This window comes from Herpailurus yagouaroundi, unplaced genomic scaffold, assembly GCF_014898765.1.
Source record: "Herpailurus yagouaroundi ecotype Mexico unplaced genomic scaffold, PumYag 187, whole genome shotgun sequence".
Taxonomy (NCBI): domain Eukaryota; kingdom Metazoa; phylum Chordata; class Mammalia; order Carnivora; family Felidae; genus Herpailurus; species Herpailurus yagouaroundi.
This window is the reverse complement of record NW_024412418.1, coordinates 29,092,551-29,109,161: the sequence shown is the minus strand read 5'-3', so window position 1 is coordinate 29,109,161 and position 16,611 is coordinate 29,092,551. Positions and strand designations below refer to the sequence as shown.

The 16,611-nt window shown below is 39.8% G+C and overlaps 1 protein-coding gene across 2 annotated transcripts in view; it reads left to right on the top strand.

Annotated features, from left to right (window-relative positions):
* Positions 1 to 16,611, top strand: part of NELL1 (neural EGFL like 1) — a 901,918-nt gene that overhangs the window by 828,543 nt on the left and 56,764 nt on the right. Inside the window, exon 16 of one of the 2 annotated variants that reach the window (XM_040495620.1) lies at positions 15,009 to 15,149. The exons of the other annotated variant lie outside the window; for it this stretch is intronic. Coding sequence (XP_040351554.1) covers positions 15,009 to 15,149 — 141 coding nt within the window. The remainder of the gene's footprint in view (positions 1 to 15,008; positions 15,150 to 16,611) is intronic. 2 annotated transcript variants of the gene reach the window in all.

Genomic DNA, 16,611 nt, shown 5'->3' with positions numbered 1-16,611 from the left:
CTCTTGCTCCTCTGAACCTGAACATTGAATTGAGGGCTGGAGGAATTATTGAAAGATGTTCAGATAATTTATCCTCCAAACTGGTATGCTTTTGAGAAGGACATGGGCAGCAGGTGTAAACTAGGCTTGTCCCAGGTCAATCAGGACATGCGATTATTTTGGTTATCTGAGAAGGTTTGGCTTGTGTATTCCCTCATTTCTTAAAATGCTGACTACCTGGACAGTTGTTACCTGAAGACTGTCGGCAGTCTAGATGCTGACAGGATGTGTGCGGGGTCATGACTGCCTCTCTGGGGGCTTTGGAAATCGTTATCTTAGGTAGAATTTGTCACTGCTCCATTGCAGACAGTTGTCTTTCGGCCTTAACATGAAGAAGCTATCTCTGAAAATCAGTCTTCTCATTACCCTTGTTTCTCTCAGTGACTGCATTTAAAAATGCTGAACTGACTCCATAAGCTGGGACTAGCCCTTTGTTTCTGAGACATAGCCTCAAGTTATCTCTCTGTTTCAATGTTTGAAATTCTAAGTGATCCAAGGTGTGTCCTCCAAAACACCCATCTGTAAAATTTCAGAAATTACAACATAGCTGTTTAAGATTACTTTTCTAGGGATTTATAATACATGACAACCTGGCAGCCATAACGGAAGGTGCCACAGAAGCCTGGGTCCTTTGGGCTGATGACATTTAGAAACCTAAGGGATGCAAGTGGGATCTGGGAAGGTCGCTGACTAAGAGGACCCTAAACTCACTTTGCCCCACAAATAGGTAACACTCACATCAGCATAAATAACCTGAAGACTGGCAGAACAAACTCAATCACTAAAAGTAGAGAACAGGCCACATGGAAGAAGGTAGGAAGGGTGGTGATGTGGTTTGGGAGAAAAATGGACCTTCACCACCTGTGGTCCAGAGAGAGCCTGGGTTGTGGAGAAGGGTGAGAAATAGTCACACTGGGGAAGAGGAATCCCTAAAACATTTGGCTTTGAAAGTAAGAGGGGCTGAATTTCATGAGTTCTTACAACCAGTAATACTTAAAGCCTAAAATTTTAAAAATCAGCAGGCTCCACTCTGGAGTAGCTCAGAGGGCTTTAGGAAGCTGAGGCCTTGCCCTTAAAGAAACAACACATAAACAACCCACAGAGATAAAGCATAGAAGTGAAAGTTTGAAAAAGGCCTGGGACACATGGGAAGGAGACTGATTTACTCATCTCAGAGACTGTCCCAGAGAGGCAGGGAACACAGAGAGACCCCCTTCAGGAACAAAGGAGCTGGCGCAAGCCATTTCTACCTGTTCCCCTCAACATAAACATAGGGCCACCTGCGGGAACCAGGGTGGTGCCAATACTCACCAGCAAACATGCCTGCACCAAGCCCTGACCCCACACTTAGGCAGATCAAATATTTCTACTAAATCTTGCCTCAGTCCCAGCACTGCATTACCCAGAAGATTAGCCTAAATTTTGCCAGCACCCCATCTCCTCAATAACACTGCAGAACCTTAATTCTGGTGGTGGTGACAGCAGGTTGCATTTTGCAAACAGACCAGAACACAACTTATTAAAACACGCCCTACCCAGCTGGGAACCAAACACTATCCACAACCGGCAAAGAGAGCCTCTTCAGACAATTGAACTGAAGGAAGAAAAGGCCAGGGCTACAGCAGGGTACACCCAACGCCTATAGGAGACAGTCCCAGAAGCAGCAGATCCTAAGGAGCAGGGAACACTGCACTCCAAGACACTATAGGACCTCTTCTTCATAAGGCCATTACCTTCAAGACAAAAGACAGAGCTGACTTTACTAACACACAGAAACAGATACAGAGAGTTAGACAAAATGAGGAGACAGAGGAATATATCTTTAAGAAAATAATAGGACCAAATCATAGCAAGAGACCTAATTGAAAAAGAGACAAGTAATATGCCTGATAGAATTTAAAGTAATGATCATAAAGATACTCGCTGGACTTGAGAAAAGAGCAGAGGACATCACTTCAAATGGAGGACATTTAACAAAAAGAAAAGAAAGAACCAATCAGAGATAATACAATTAATGAAATTTTAAAGTACACTTGATGGAATAAGTAGCTAGAGAAAGCTAGAAAAACCAGAAGAATGAATTAATGACCTGGAAGACAGAGTAATGAAAGTAATCACCTGAAGAAATGAGAGGGGGAAAATTATGCAAATTGAGACTAGCCTTAGGGAACTCAGTGACTCCACCAAGCAAAATCACATTTGCATTATAGGGCTCCTGGAAGAAGAGAGAGAAAAGGGGGGAGAAAATTTACTCAAAGAAATAATAGCTGAAAATTTCCTGAATCTGGGGAAGGAAACAGATATCCAGATCCAGGTGACACAGAGATCCACCCAAGAAAATCATCACAAAGACATCCACACCAAGTCATATAGTAATTAAAATGGTAATTAAAAAGTATTGATAAAAAAATTAAAAGCAGCAAGAGAAAAGAGTTAGATACAAGGGAAATCCCATAAGTCTTTCATGTGAGTTTTCAGCAGAAGCGTTACATGCCCGAAGAGAGAGTATCATGATATATTCAAGGTGCTAAAAGGGAAAAATCTGCAGCCAGGAATACTCTATGCAGCAAGGGTATTGTTCAAAATAGGAGAGATAGATTCTCAGACAAAAACTAAAGAAAGGCACCTGCAGATTGAAAGTGGGGGGATAGAGAAACATTTGTCATACAAGTGGATGGCAAAGCATGGGTAGCAATACTTATATCAAGCAAAATAGACTTTGGAACAAAGACTGTAACAGGCGATAAATAAGGACACTATGTAATAATAATGGAGACAACATGAAGATAAACAGTTGTAAATATTTAAACACCCAACATGAAAGCACCAAAATAACAAACATAAAAGAAGTAATCAACAGTAACAAATTAATAGTGGACACCCCACATACATTAATGGACATATCATCCAAACAGAAAAACAACAAGGAAACAGTAGCTTTGTTTGTTCGTTTGTTTGTATGTTTAACTAGGGCTTTTCTTTATGTTTTTAATATGAAATTTATTGTCAAGTTGGTTTCCATACAACACCCAGTGCTCATCCCAACAGGTGCCCTCCTCATTGCCCATCATCCACTTTCCCCTCACTCCCACCCCCATCAACCTTCAGTTTATTCTCAGTTTTTAAGAGACTCTTATGGTTTGCCTCCCTCCCTCTCTAACATTTTCTTTTTTTTCCGTTCCCTCCCCTATGGTCTTATGTTAAATTTCTCAGTATCCACATTAGAGTGAAAACATATGGTATCCGTCTTTCTCTGATGACTTATTTCACTTAGCATACCACTCTCCAGTTCCATCCACGTTGCTCCAAAAGGCCATATTTCATTCTTTCTCGTTGCCAAGTAGTATTCCATTGTGTATATAAACAACAATTTCTTTTTCCATTCATCAGTTGATGGACATTTAGGCTCTTTCCATAGTTTGGCTATTGTTGAAAGTGCTGCTATAAACATTGAGGTACAAGACCCCCTATGCATCAGCACTCCTGTATCCTTGGGTAAATTCCTAGCAGTGCTATTGCTGGGTCATAGAGTAGATCTATTTTTAATTTTTTGAGGAACCTCCACATTGTTTCCAGAGTGGCTGCACCAGTTTACATTCCCACCAACAGTGAAAGAGGGTACCTGTTTCTCCACATCCTCGCCAGCATCTATAGTCTCCTGATTTGTTCATTTTAGCCACTCTGACTGGCGTGAGGTGATATCTCAATGTGGTTTTGATTTGTATTTCCTTGATGAGGAGTGACGTGAAGCATCTTCTCATGTGCCTCTTGGCCATCTGGATTTCTTCTTTAAAAAGTGTCTGTTCATGTCTTCTGCCCATTTTTTCACGGGATTACTTGTTTTTCGGGTGTGGAGTTTGGTGAGTTCTTTACAGGTTTTGGATACTAGCCCTTTGTCTGATAAGTCATTTGCAGATATCTTTTCCCATTCTGTCGGTTGCCTTTTAGTTTTGTTGATTGTTTCCTTTGCAGTGCAGAAGCTTTTTATCTTCATGAGGTCCCAATAGTTCTTTTTTGCTTTTAATTCCCTTGCCTTTGGAGATGTGTCAACTAAGAAATTGCTGCAGCTGAGGTCAAAGGGTTTTTTTCCTGCTTTCTCCTCTAGGGTTTTGGTGGTTTCCTGTCTCACATTCAGGTCCTTCATCCATGTTGAGTTTATATTTGTGAATGGTGTGAGAAAGTGGTCTAGTTTCATTCTTCTGCATGTTGCTGTCCAGTTCTCCCAGCACCATTTGTTAAAGAGACTGTCTTTTTCCATTGGGTATCTTTCCTGCTTTGTCAAAGATTAGCTAGCCATACTTTTGTGGGTCCAATTCTGGAGTCTCTATTCTATTCCATTGATCTATGCATCTGTTTTTGTGCCAATACCATGCTGTCTTGATGATTACAGCGTTGTAGTAGAGGCTAAAGTCTGGGATTGGGATGCCTCCCACTTTGGTCGTCTTCTTCAATATTACTTTCACTATTCGGGGTCTTTTGTGGTTCCATACAAATTTTAGGATTGCTTGTTCTATCTTCGAGAAGAATGCTGGTGCAATTTTGATTGGGATTGCATTGAATGTGTACATAGCTTTGGGTAGTATTGACATTTGAACAATATTTACTCTTCTAATCGTTGAGCATGGAAGGTTTTTCCATTTCTTTGTATCTTCTTCACTTTCCTTCATAAGCTTTCTATAGTTTTCAGCATACAGATCTTTTACATCTTTGGTTACGTTTATCCCTAGGTACTTTATGATTCTTGGTGCAATTGTGAATGGGATCAGTTTCTTAATTTGTCTTTCTGGTGCTTCATTATTAGTGTATAAGAATGCAACTGAATTCTGTACATTAGTTTTGTATCCTGTGACTTTGCTGAACTCATGTATCAGTTCTAGCAGACTTTCAGTGGAGTCAATCAGGTTTTCCATGTATAATATCATGTCATCTGCAAAAAGTGAAAACTTGACTTTAACTTTGCCGATTTTGATGCCTTTGATTTCCTTTTGTTTGCTGGTTGCTGATGCTAGAACTTCCAACACTATGTTAAACAACAGCAGTGAGGGTGGACATCCCTGTCGTGTTCCTGGATCTCAGGGGGAAAGCTCTCAGTTTTTCCCTATTGCGGATGATATTACCTGTGGGCTTTTCACTACTGGCTTTTACGATGTTTAAGTATGTTTCTTCTATCCTGACTTTCTTGAGGGTTTTTATGAAGAAAATATGCTAAATTTTGTCAACTGCTTTTTCTGCATCGATTGACAGGATCATATGGTTCTTATCTTTTCTTTCATTAATGTGATGTATCATATTGATTGATTTGCAAATGTTGAACCAGCCCTGCAGCCCAGGAATGAATCTCACTTGATCATGGCGAATAATTTTTTTTTATATGCTGTTGCATTCGATATGCTGGTATCTTTTTTAAAAACTTTTTTTTCAATGTTTATTTATTTTTGGGACAGAGAGAGATAGAGCATGAACAGGGGAGGGGCAGAGAGAGAGGGAGACACAGAATCAGAAACAGGCTCCAGGCTCCGAGCCATCAGCCCAGAGCCTGACGCGGGGCTCGAACTCACAGACCGCGAGATCGTGACCTGGCTGAAGTCGGACGCTTAACCGACTGCGCCACCCAGGCCCCTCGATTTGCTGGTATCTTGTTGAGAATTTTTGCATCCATATTCATCAGGAATATTGGCCTGTAGTTCTCTTTTTTTCCTGGGTCTCTGGTTTGGGAATCAAAGTAATGCTGGCTTCATAGAAGGGGCCTGGAAGTTTTCCTTCCCTTTCTAGTTTTTGGAACAGCTTGAGAAAGATAGGTATTATCTCTGCTTTAAATGTCTGGTACAATTCCCCAGGGAAGCCATCTGGTCCTGGACTCTTATTTGTTGAGAGATTTTTGATAACTGATTCAATTTTTTTTGCTGGTTATGGGTCTGTTCAAGTTTTCTACTTCTTCCTGTTTGAGTTTGGGAAGTGGGTGGGTGTTTAGGCATTTGTCCATTTCTTCCAGGTTGTTCAGTTTGTTGGCATATAATTTCTCATAGTATTCCCTGATAATTGCATATATTTCTGAGGAATTGGCTGTAATAATTCCATTTTCATTCATGATTTTATATCTTTGGGTCCTCTCCCTTTTTGTTTTGAGAAGTCTGGCTAGAGGCTAGAGGTTTATCAGTTTTTTTTTATTTTTTCAACAAACCAACTGTTGGTTTCATTGGTCTGCTCTACAGTTTTTTTCAATTCTATGTTGTTTATTTCTGCTCTGATCTTTATTATTTCTCTTCTTCTGCTGGGTTTGGGGTGTCTTTGCTGTTCTGCTTCTATTTCCTTTAGGTGTGCCGTTAGATTTTATATTTGGGATTTTCTTGTTTCTTGAGATAGGCCTGGATTGCAATGTATTTTCCTCTCAGGACTGCCTTCTCTATATCCCAAAGCATTTGGATTGTTGTATTTTCATTTTCATTTGTTTCCATCTATTTTTTTAATTTATCCCTAATTGCCTGGTGGACCCATTCATTGTTTAGTAGGGTGTTCTTTAACCTCCATGCTTTTGGAGGTTTTCCAGACTTTTTCCCATGATTGATTTCAAGTTTCATAGCATTGTGGTCTGAAAGTGTGCATGGTATGATCTCAATTCTTATATACTTACGAAGGGCTGTTTTGTGACCCAGTATGCGATCTATCTTGGAGAATGTTCCATGTGCACTCAAGAAGAAAGTATATTCTGTTGCTTTGGGATGCAGAGCTCTAAATATATCTGTCAAGTCCATTTGATCCAATGTATCATTCAGGGCCCTTGTTTCTTTATTGATCCTGTGTCTAGTTGATCTATCCATTGTGTAAGTGGAGTATTAAAGTCCCCTGCAATTACCACATTCTTATCAATAAGGTTGCTTGTGTTTGGAATTGTTGTATATATTTGGGGGCTCTCATATTCAGCGCATAGACATTTATAATTGTTAGCTCTTCCTGATGGATAGACCCTGTAGTGATTATATAATGCCCTTCTTCGTCTCATTACAACCTTTAATTTAAAGTCTAGTTTGTCTGCTATAAGTATGGCTACTCCAGCTTTCTTTTGACTTCCAGTAGCATGATAGATAGTTCTCCATCCCGTCACTTTCAATCTGAAGGCGTCCTTAGGTCTAAAATGAGTCTCTTGTAGACAGCAAATAGATGGGTCTTGTTTTTTTTAATCCATTCTGATACCCTGTCTTTTGGTTGCAGCATTTAGTCCATTTACATTCAGTGTTATTATGGAAAGATATGGGTTTAGAGTCATTGTGATGTCTGTAGGTTTCATGCTTGTAATGATGTCTTAGGTACTTTATGTTCCTTGCAGCATTTCACTCACAGAATCCCCCTTATGATCTTTCTTGTAGGGCTGGTTTAGTGATGAATTCCTTCAGTTTTTGTTTGTTTGGGAAAACCTTTATCTCTCCTTCTATTCTGAAAGACAGACTTGCTGGATAAAGGATTCTCTGCTGCCTATTTTTTCTGTTCATCACATTGAAGTTTTCCTGCCATTCCATTCTGGCCTGCCAAGTTTCTGTAGATAGGTCAGCCACTCTTCTTATGTGTCTACCTTTGTAAGTTAGAGCATGTTTACCCCTAGCTGCTTTCAGAATTTTCTCTTTATCCTTGTATTTTGCCAGTTTCACTATGATAGGTTGTGCAGAAGATTGATTCAAGTTACGTCTGATGGGAGTTCTCTGTGCGTCTTGGATTTCAATGCCTTTTTCCTTCCCCAGATCAGGGAAGTTCTCAGCTATGATTTGTTCAAGTATACCTTCAGGCCCTTTCTGTCTCTCTTCTTCTTCTCGAATTCCTATGATATGGATATTGTTCCGTTTGATTGCATCACTTAGTTCTCTAATTCTCCCCGCATACGCCTGGATGTTTTTATCTGTCTTTTTCTCAACTTCCTCTTTTTCCATAATTTTATCTTCTAATTCACCTATTCTCTCCTCTCCCTCTTCAATCCGTGCTATGGCCACCTCCATTTTATTTTGCACCTCATTTATACCATTTTTTAGTTCCTTGTGACTATTTCTTAGTCCCTTGATCTCTGTAGCAATAGATTCTCTCCTGTCCTCTATGCTTTTTTCAAGCCCAGGGATTAGTTTTATGACCATTATTCTAAATTCTTCTTCCATTTATATTGCTTAAATCGTTTTTGATCAATTTGTTAGCTGTCGCTACTTCCTGGCATTTCTTTTGAGGAGAATTCTTTCATTTCGTCATTTTGTGTACCCCCTGTGGTAGCTCCAAACTGCAGGGCACTTCCCCTGTGCTGTCCAGAGTATCTTGTGTTGGTGGGTGGGGCTGCAGTCAAACCCAGTGTCTTCCCCCAGCCCACCTTAGGGGCCACTGGTGTGTACCTTATCTTCCTCTCTCCCAGGGGCAGGAATTGTGGAGTGATGTGACCCCTGTCTGGGCTATCTGCACACTGCTAGGCTTGTGGTGCTGCTCTGATGGGATCTGGCCAAGGGTGTATTAGCCGGGTGGATCTGCAAGTTGCACAGTGGCAGGATGGGCAGACTGAACCTGCTTTGCCATTGGGTGGTTCCTTGTGGGAGGGGCCCTGCATTGCTGGGAGGGAGGCAGTCCCGTGGGAGGGATGGATCCACAGAAGCACAGCGTTGTGTGTAGGTGTGGTGCTAGCAGGTTCATTGATGGGAACTGGTTCCTGTTGGAATGTCAGCTGGGGGGTGGGAGAGGGAGATGGCTCTTGGCAGCACCTTTATTCCCCCACCAATTTCTGTCCTTCTGGGGCTCAACAACTCTCCCTCCAGGCATCCTCTCACCCTCACTGCTCTCCAAGAGCAGAGCTGTTGACTTTTAACATTCCAGATGTTAAGTCCCACTCGCTGGCTATCAGAACTCATGGAGTCCAGCCCCTCCACTTTTGCAAGCCAGACTTCAGGGGCTCTGCCTTGCCGGCAGGCTGCCCCTCCACCACCCCGGCTCCCTCCCGCCAGTCTGTGTAGCATGCACTGCCTTTCCGCCCTTCCTACCCTCTTCCGTGTGTCTCTTGTCTACACTTGCCTCCGGAGAGTCCATTCTGCTAGTCTTCCAGTAGTTTTATGGGTTATTTAGGCTGATGTGGGTGGAATCTAAGGTATCAGCAGGAGGAAGTGAGCCCAGCATCCTCCTATGCCGCCATCTTCCCCACCATCCTCTCTCAGGAAACGGTAGCTTTGAATGACACACTGGACCAGGTGGATTTAGCAGGTATATTCAGAACATTCCATCTTAAAGCAGAATACACATTCTTTTTAAGGGAACATTGAACTTTCTTTAGAATAGATCACAAATCGGGGGCACCTGGGTGGCGCAGTCGGTTAAGCGTCCGACTTCAGCCAGGTCACGATCTCGCGGTCCGTGAGTTCAAGCCCTGCGTCGGGCTCTGGGCTGATGGCTCAGAGCCTGGAGCCTGTTTCCGATTCTGTGTCTCCCTCTCTCTCTGCCCCTCCCCCGTTCATGCTCTGTCTCTCTCTGTCCCAAAAATAAATAAACGTTGAAAAAAATTTTTTAAAAAAATAAATAAAAAAGAATAGATCACAAATCGGCCACAAAAGGAATTTCAATGAATTCAAAAAGATCCAGTTCATACTGTGCGTCTTTTCTGACCCAACACTATGAAACTAGAAATCAACCACAAGAAAAAGTCTTGAGAGAGCACAAATACATTGAAGTTAAATAACATATTAGTAAACAATGAATGGGTCAACCAGAAAATAAAAGAAATTAAAAAATACATGGAAACAAGTGAAAATTAAAATACAATGGTCCAGAATATTTGGGATGCAGCAAAAGAAGTTCTGAGACAGAAATTTATAGCAACACAGGCTTACCTCAAGAGCAAGAAAAATCACAAATAAAAAAACCTAACTTTATACCTAAAGGAGCTAGAAAAAAAAAACTGAAGCTAGTAGAAGAGTAAATAGTTACAAATAAAAGCAGAAATCAATGATGTAGAAACTGAAAAACAATAGAACAGAACAATGAAACCAGGAGCTGATTCTTTGAAAAGATCAACAAAATTGATAAACCTCAGCCATACTCATCCCCCCAAAAAAGAGGACTCAAACAACATCACAATGAAAAGAGAAATAACAACTAACCTCACAGATATATATATATATAAATATATATATAAATATATACATACATATATACAACTGTAAGATTATATTATGAAATAATTTATACTAACAAATTGGGCAACCTAGAAGAAATGGATAAATTTCTAGAAACATATAACCTACCAAAACTTAAGGAGGAAGAAACAGAATAACTCTCAACAAACAAAAGTCCAGGACCAGATGGCTGAATAGGCAAACTTTACCAAACATTTAAACAAGAGTTAATACCTATTCTTCCCAAATGATTCCAATAAGTAGAAGAGGAAGGAAAGGTACCAAATTCATTCTATGAGGCCATCATCACCCTAATATGATAACCAGATAAAGTTAACACCGAAAAAGAGAACTATAGGCCAACATCACTGATGAACAGAGATGCAAAAATTGTAACAAAATACTAGCAAATCAAATCCAACAATACATTAAAAAATCATTTACCATGATCAGGTGGGATTTTTTCCTGGGATGCAATGGTGGCTGAACATTCACAAACCAATCAGTGTAACACATCACATCAATAAGAGTATAAAAATCACATGATCATGTCAATAGATATAGAAAAAGCATTTGGCAAAGTACAACATTCACTCATTATTTGAAAAAAAATCTCAACAAAGTAGATTTACATGAAACATACCTCAACATAATAAAAGCCTTATATGAAAAACCCACAGTGAACATCATAATGGGAAAAACCAAGAGCCTTTACCCTAAGTTCAGGAACAAAATAAGGGTGTCCACTTTCACCACTTTTATTAAATATAGTAATAGAAGTCCTAGTAATAGCAATAAGACAACAAAAGAAATAAAAGACCTTCATATTGGTAAGGAAAAAGTAAAACTTTCACTATTTGCAGATGACATGATCCTATATATAGAAGACCCAAAAGATTTCTCTACAAAATTACTAGAAGTGATAAATGAATTCACTAATATCATAGGATACAAAATCAGTGTACAGAAATCTGTTGCATTCCTATAGGCTAATAATGAAACAGCAGAGAGTGTAATGAAAACAACCCCATTTACAGTTGCACCAAAAATAATAAAATACCTAGGAATAAACTTGTCTGAAGAAGTAAAAGACCTGTGCTCTGAAAACTAAAACACTAATGAAAGAAAGTGAAGATGACATAAACAAATGGAAAGGTATTCCATGCTCACGGGTTGGAAGAACAAATACTCTTTAAATGTCTATACTACCCAAAGCAATCTACACATTTAATGCAATCCCTATCAAAATTCCAATAGGATTTTTCACAGAACCAGAACAAGCAATCCTATAATCTGCATGTAACTGCAAAAGACCCCAAAAGGCCAATGTAATCTCACAAAAAGAGTAACAAAACTGGAGGTATCACAATTCCAGATTTAAAGTTATATTACAAAGCTGAAGTAGTCAAACAGTATGGCACTGGCATAAATAAGACACAAAGATCAATGGAACAGAATAGAAAGGCCAAACCCACAGCTATATAGTCAATTAATTTTCAACAAAGGAGGAAAGAATATACAATGGGAAACAGTCTTTTCAAATATTGCTGGGAAAACTGGACAGCTACATGGAAAAAAACCTGGACTGCTTTCTTGTACCATACACAAAAATAAAGTCACAATGGATTAAGGACATAAATGTGAGGCCTTAAGCCATATAAATCCTAGAAGTGAGCATAGCCAGTCATGTCTCTGAAATTGGCCATAGCAACATTTTCTGGATATGTCTTCTGAGGCAAGGTAATTAAATGCAAAAATAAACTATTGTGACTACTTCAAAATAAAAGTTTCTGCACAGTGAAGGAAACAGTCAACAAAACTAAAAGGCAACCTATGGAATGGGGGAAAATATTTTCAAATGATATATCCAATAAAGGGTTAGTATCCAAAATACATAAAGAACTAATACAAGGGTGCCTGGGTGGCTCAGTTGGTTGACTGTCTGACTCTTGGCTTCAGCTCAGGTCATGATCTCACAGTTCATGAATTCAAGCCCTGTATCAGGCTCCATGCTGGCCCTGAGCCTCTCCCTGCCCCCCTTCCCCACTCGTTCTCCCTCTCTGTCTCTGTCTCTCTCTCATATAAATAATTTTTTAAAAAATTTAAAGAAATAATACAATTCAACACCCAAAAAACAAATAATCCAATATAAAAATTGGGCAGAAGGGGTGCCTGGGTGGCTCAGTTGGTTAAGCATCCGACTTTGGCTCAGGTCATGATGTCATGGTTCGCGAGTTCAAGCCCCGCATCAGGCTCTGTGCTGACAGCCCAGAACCTTAAACCTGCTTCGGATTCCGTGTCTCCCTCTCTCTCTGCCCCTGCCCTGCTCATACTCTGTTTCTGTTTCTCAAAAAGTGAATAAACATTTAAAAAAATATATTAAAAAATTGGGCAGAAGACATGAACAGACATTTCTCCAAAGAAGACATACAGATGACAAACAGAAGAGAAACTCATGAAGAGATCATGAGTGATCAATGTTACTCATCATGAGGGAAATTCAAATCAAAACCACAATGAGATATCACCTCACACCTGTCAGAATGGCTAAAATCAACAACACAAGAAAGAACTAGTGTTGGTGAGGATGTGTAGAAAAAGGAACCCTCATGTATTGGGAATGCAAACTGGTGCAGCCACTGTGAAAAACACTACGGACATTCCTCAAAAATTTAAAAATGGAATCACCCTATGATCCAGTGATCACTCTACTGGGTTTTTTATCCCCCAAAATACAAAAGCACTAACTCAAAAGGATACATGCCCCCACCAACCCCCATGTTTATTGCAGCATGATGTCGTATTAGTATTTCAGTGTATGTATTTTACCATAGCCAAATTATGGAAATAGCCCAAGCAAGTGTCCATTTATGGATGAACGGACAGAGATGTGGTATATATATATACAATGGAGTATTATTCAGCCATAAAAGAATAAAATCTTGCCATTTGCAACAACATGGATGGAGCTAGAGAGTATAATGGTAAGCAAAATAAGTCAGAGAAAGACAAATACTATATAATTTCACTCATGTGTGAAATTTAAGAAACAAACAAGGAAGTGAAAAAAAAGAGAAAACCAAAAAACAGACTTTTAACTACAGAGAACAAACTCATGTTACCAGAGGGGGAGGGGGGATGCATGAAATAGCTGATGGGGACTAAAGAGTACACTTATCATTATGAGCACTGAGTAATGTATAGCATTGTTGAATCAATATGTTGTACACCTGAAATTAATATAATGCTGTATGTTAACTATACTGAAATTAAAATGAAAAAAAAAAAAAGAATGAGGAAAAAGAAACCTAAGGGATGCTATGTGTCAAAGAACTATAAGGACTGTAGGATAACAAATTGTAAAGGAGGAAGATGGCAGCCGGCAACAACAACAGCAACAACACAAAGCTGGATTTGCCTAGTATAAAGAGCTGCACTTTTTCTCTCTTTACTTGGCTGGGATACCATGACATGAGACTGACAGGTTGCAAGCTACATTCACAGCCCTGTGCACACCTTAGGACATGTCAAGGTAATAGAAACACTGGTAGCTGATTGCCCCTGAGATGATGCCTACAGCAGGGCACTGCTTAAAAAGATTCCAAAATGTGTTTTATTCGTGATGTGTTATATCCCAATATTAATTAGATTTCTATTTGTATAAGACTGTCATAGTTAAGATATTAACAGGAGAACTGGTAAAAGATTCCCAGGCAACAATTGCTATATTCCAACAAATAATTACATGGAGAGATTCTCTAAAAATGAGCTGACCCTGGCATGACAATTGACAGCTCATCTTTCTACAGTGGTGTCAACTCCTTCAGCCCAGAGGCAAGCCTCTGGGCTAGAAAATCTGTGCATGATCTAGGCATTTGCTTATGTGAAAAAGCCAGATCCTAGAGCAAACAAAGCCCAGAACATGTCCTTCCATCAGGAATGATTTGAAGAATGAGGATCTCTCATTGACTCTCATAAATCAAGTACTTAAGCTTTACAAGAATTCTGAACAGGGGCATCTGGGTGACTCAGTGGGTTAAGCATCCGACTTTGGCTCAGGTCATGATCTTGCCGTCTGTGAGTTCAAGCCTGGCGTCAGGCTCTGTGCTGACAGCTCAGAGCCTGGAGCTTGCTTTGGATTCTCCGTGTGTACCTGTCTCTCTGCCCGCCTCTCTCTCTCTCTTTCTCTCTCTCTCAAAAATAAATATTTAAAAAATTGTAAATAAAGTAATTGGAGCAGTAGTTACCCAACTATGCTTCCCAAAACATTAGTCTCACAGGATCCTAGAGGTATCCCAAGAAAAAGTAACCCTCAGGCACAGAAATTTGGAAAACAGTGCATAGTATTCTTCTTCTTTCTGAGCTTTGCAAGGCATATGAATATGCTGTCTCTTTGATACCACTGTACAACAGAAACCCATTTAACACTATTTAACCTAGAGTTTCCTGAGCTTATTTATTCACAGATATTTCCAAGGAACAGCACACAATATCTGGAATTACTGTTTTGGAAACCATAAAGAAAAAGCCATATATACTCAATACCTAAAGTGTGCCAAACATCCTCAATTTACTTTGATTATGCAGAAGCCAACAAAACAGGATAGGATGTCTTCATGATCATCAGCTCTCATTTATTATTTAGTATATGAGAACACACCCATAGCATTCAATTTGTTTGGATTCGGGGGTAAAAATGGGATTTGATTTTTCCTGCGACTTTCATTTGGGTGACTAACCAGTTTTAACTGTTATGTTGACATGAGCATGTTTTAGGTGTTTACTGAAAGGTTAGTGTCAAAAGAATTTAATGTCCTGGTGGGCTTGTGTTTTTCTCTGAGGCAGATATTGATGAATGCACAGAGGGAATCATTGAGTGCCACAACCATTCCCGCTGCGTTAACCTGCCAGGGTGGTACCACTGTGAGTGCAGAAGCGGTTTCCATGACGATGGGACCTATTCACTGTCCGGGGAGTCCTGTATTGGTAAGCAGCTTTTAGCCATGCCCTCATCCTTCTGGACCTTTGCAGGAGGGGCAGCCTGCTTTGGCACTCTTTTCAGCTTCCGTGTTAAAATATGACCCCTTGCTGGTTAAACTCATTAGTTTTCAAATTTCCTCCCTCAACATTTCAGGGATTAGGTAGGGATTATGCAGTGTGGGGTTTTAGGATTTTTATATGGAAACTGGGGCAGTCAGAGTATCAAAGCCTGAGTCTGTATGCTGTGGCTTTTAGTTCTTTTGAAGTAAAATCATGATGGCTTGCTGAAATTTTTAACAGTTTGAGAAACAGAAGTGGGAGAAGAAGAAATACTACTAGACTGAGAAAGTTTAGTTTAAATTCCAGCTCTTATACTGCACCTCTGTGAGCCTTCTTCTGTGAAAGTGATAAAAGTAGAATAATGATATATATGTGTTGCCAGGATTAAGTGGGATACCACACATTTAAAAATGGTAAGCTTTACATTGTTATGCAAACATAATATAGCTGCATTAACCTTATTGTTATTACCACCATCATCCTTACAAAGTTTCCTTTCACCACTATTCTGCTTGAGATTCTGTTAAGTGCTGAACAGAGGAAATTAACAGTTTTTCATCTTCAAGACCCTACAACTTTCATAAAATACAAACAACTGATCAAAACTCTAATTGTTTCTGCGAGAACCTTGGCCATTCCACTTATGTCATGTCCTGTGAACTCAGCTAAATTCTTTAGGCTGATTTGGACAGACCTAAAGGGCAAGCATTCTGGCTTTGGGTCCAGACTGCTAAATTAGAAAATGCAAATTTGATTTTGAAAATTCATTCATTCTCTTGTCTTTGCTCGTTGCATATCTTTTTTTTTTTTTTTAATGGTTGCTACTGAGATCCATCTAATGTTTTTCTGTTTTTCCCAACTTCTCCCCTGAGGTTGTTTTACAGTAAAGATGAATTAGGGAACAGTGGGTGCACAGCGTGAACTGTCCACCACAGTTTCACGCCACTGTTGAGAAGCATGCAGTGTAGTTGTGAAAAGCATGGATCCTAGAGCCAGACTCCCTGCAGTCAGAGTCTAGCTCTGTCATTTCTAACTTCCCTGTGGCAAGATCTTATCTAGTGCACACCTCAGTTATCTCATCTGAAAAATGGAAATGTTCTATCTAGGTCAGAGGAGTGCTGGGAGAACTAGTTGAATTGACACCTGTTAAATGTGCACTGAATGTTAGTTACTGTTATCTTAAATTTTCCTACATATTCAGCACTCTGCCCCCAGCTCTGTATATGTTTCTTTTATTCTTTTTTTTTTATATATGAAATTTATTGTCAAATTGGTTTCCATACAACACCCAGTGCTCATCCCAAAAGGTGCCCTCCTCAATACCCATCACCCACCCTCTCCTCCCTCCCACCCCCCATCAACCCTCAGTTTGCTCTCAGTTCTCAACAGTCTCTTATGCTTTGGCTCT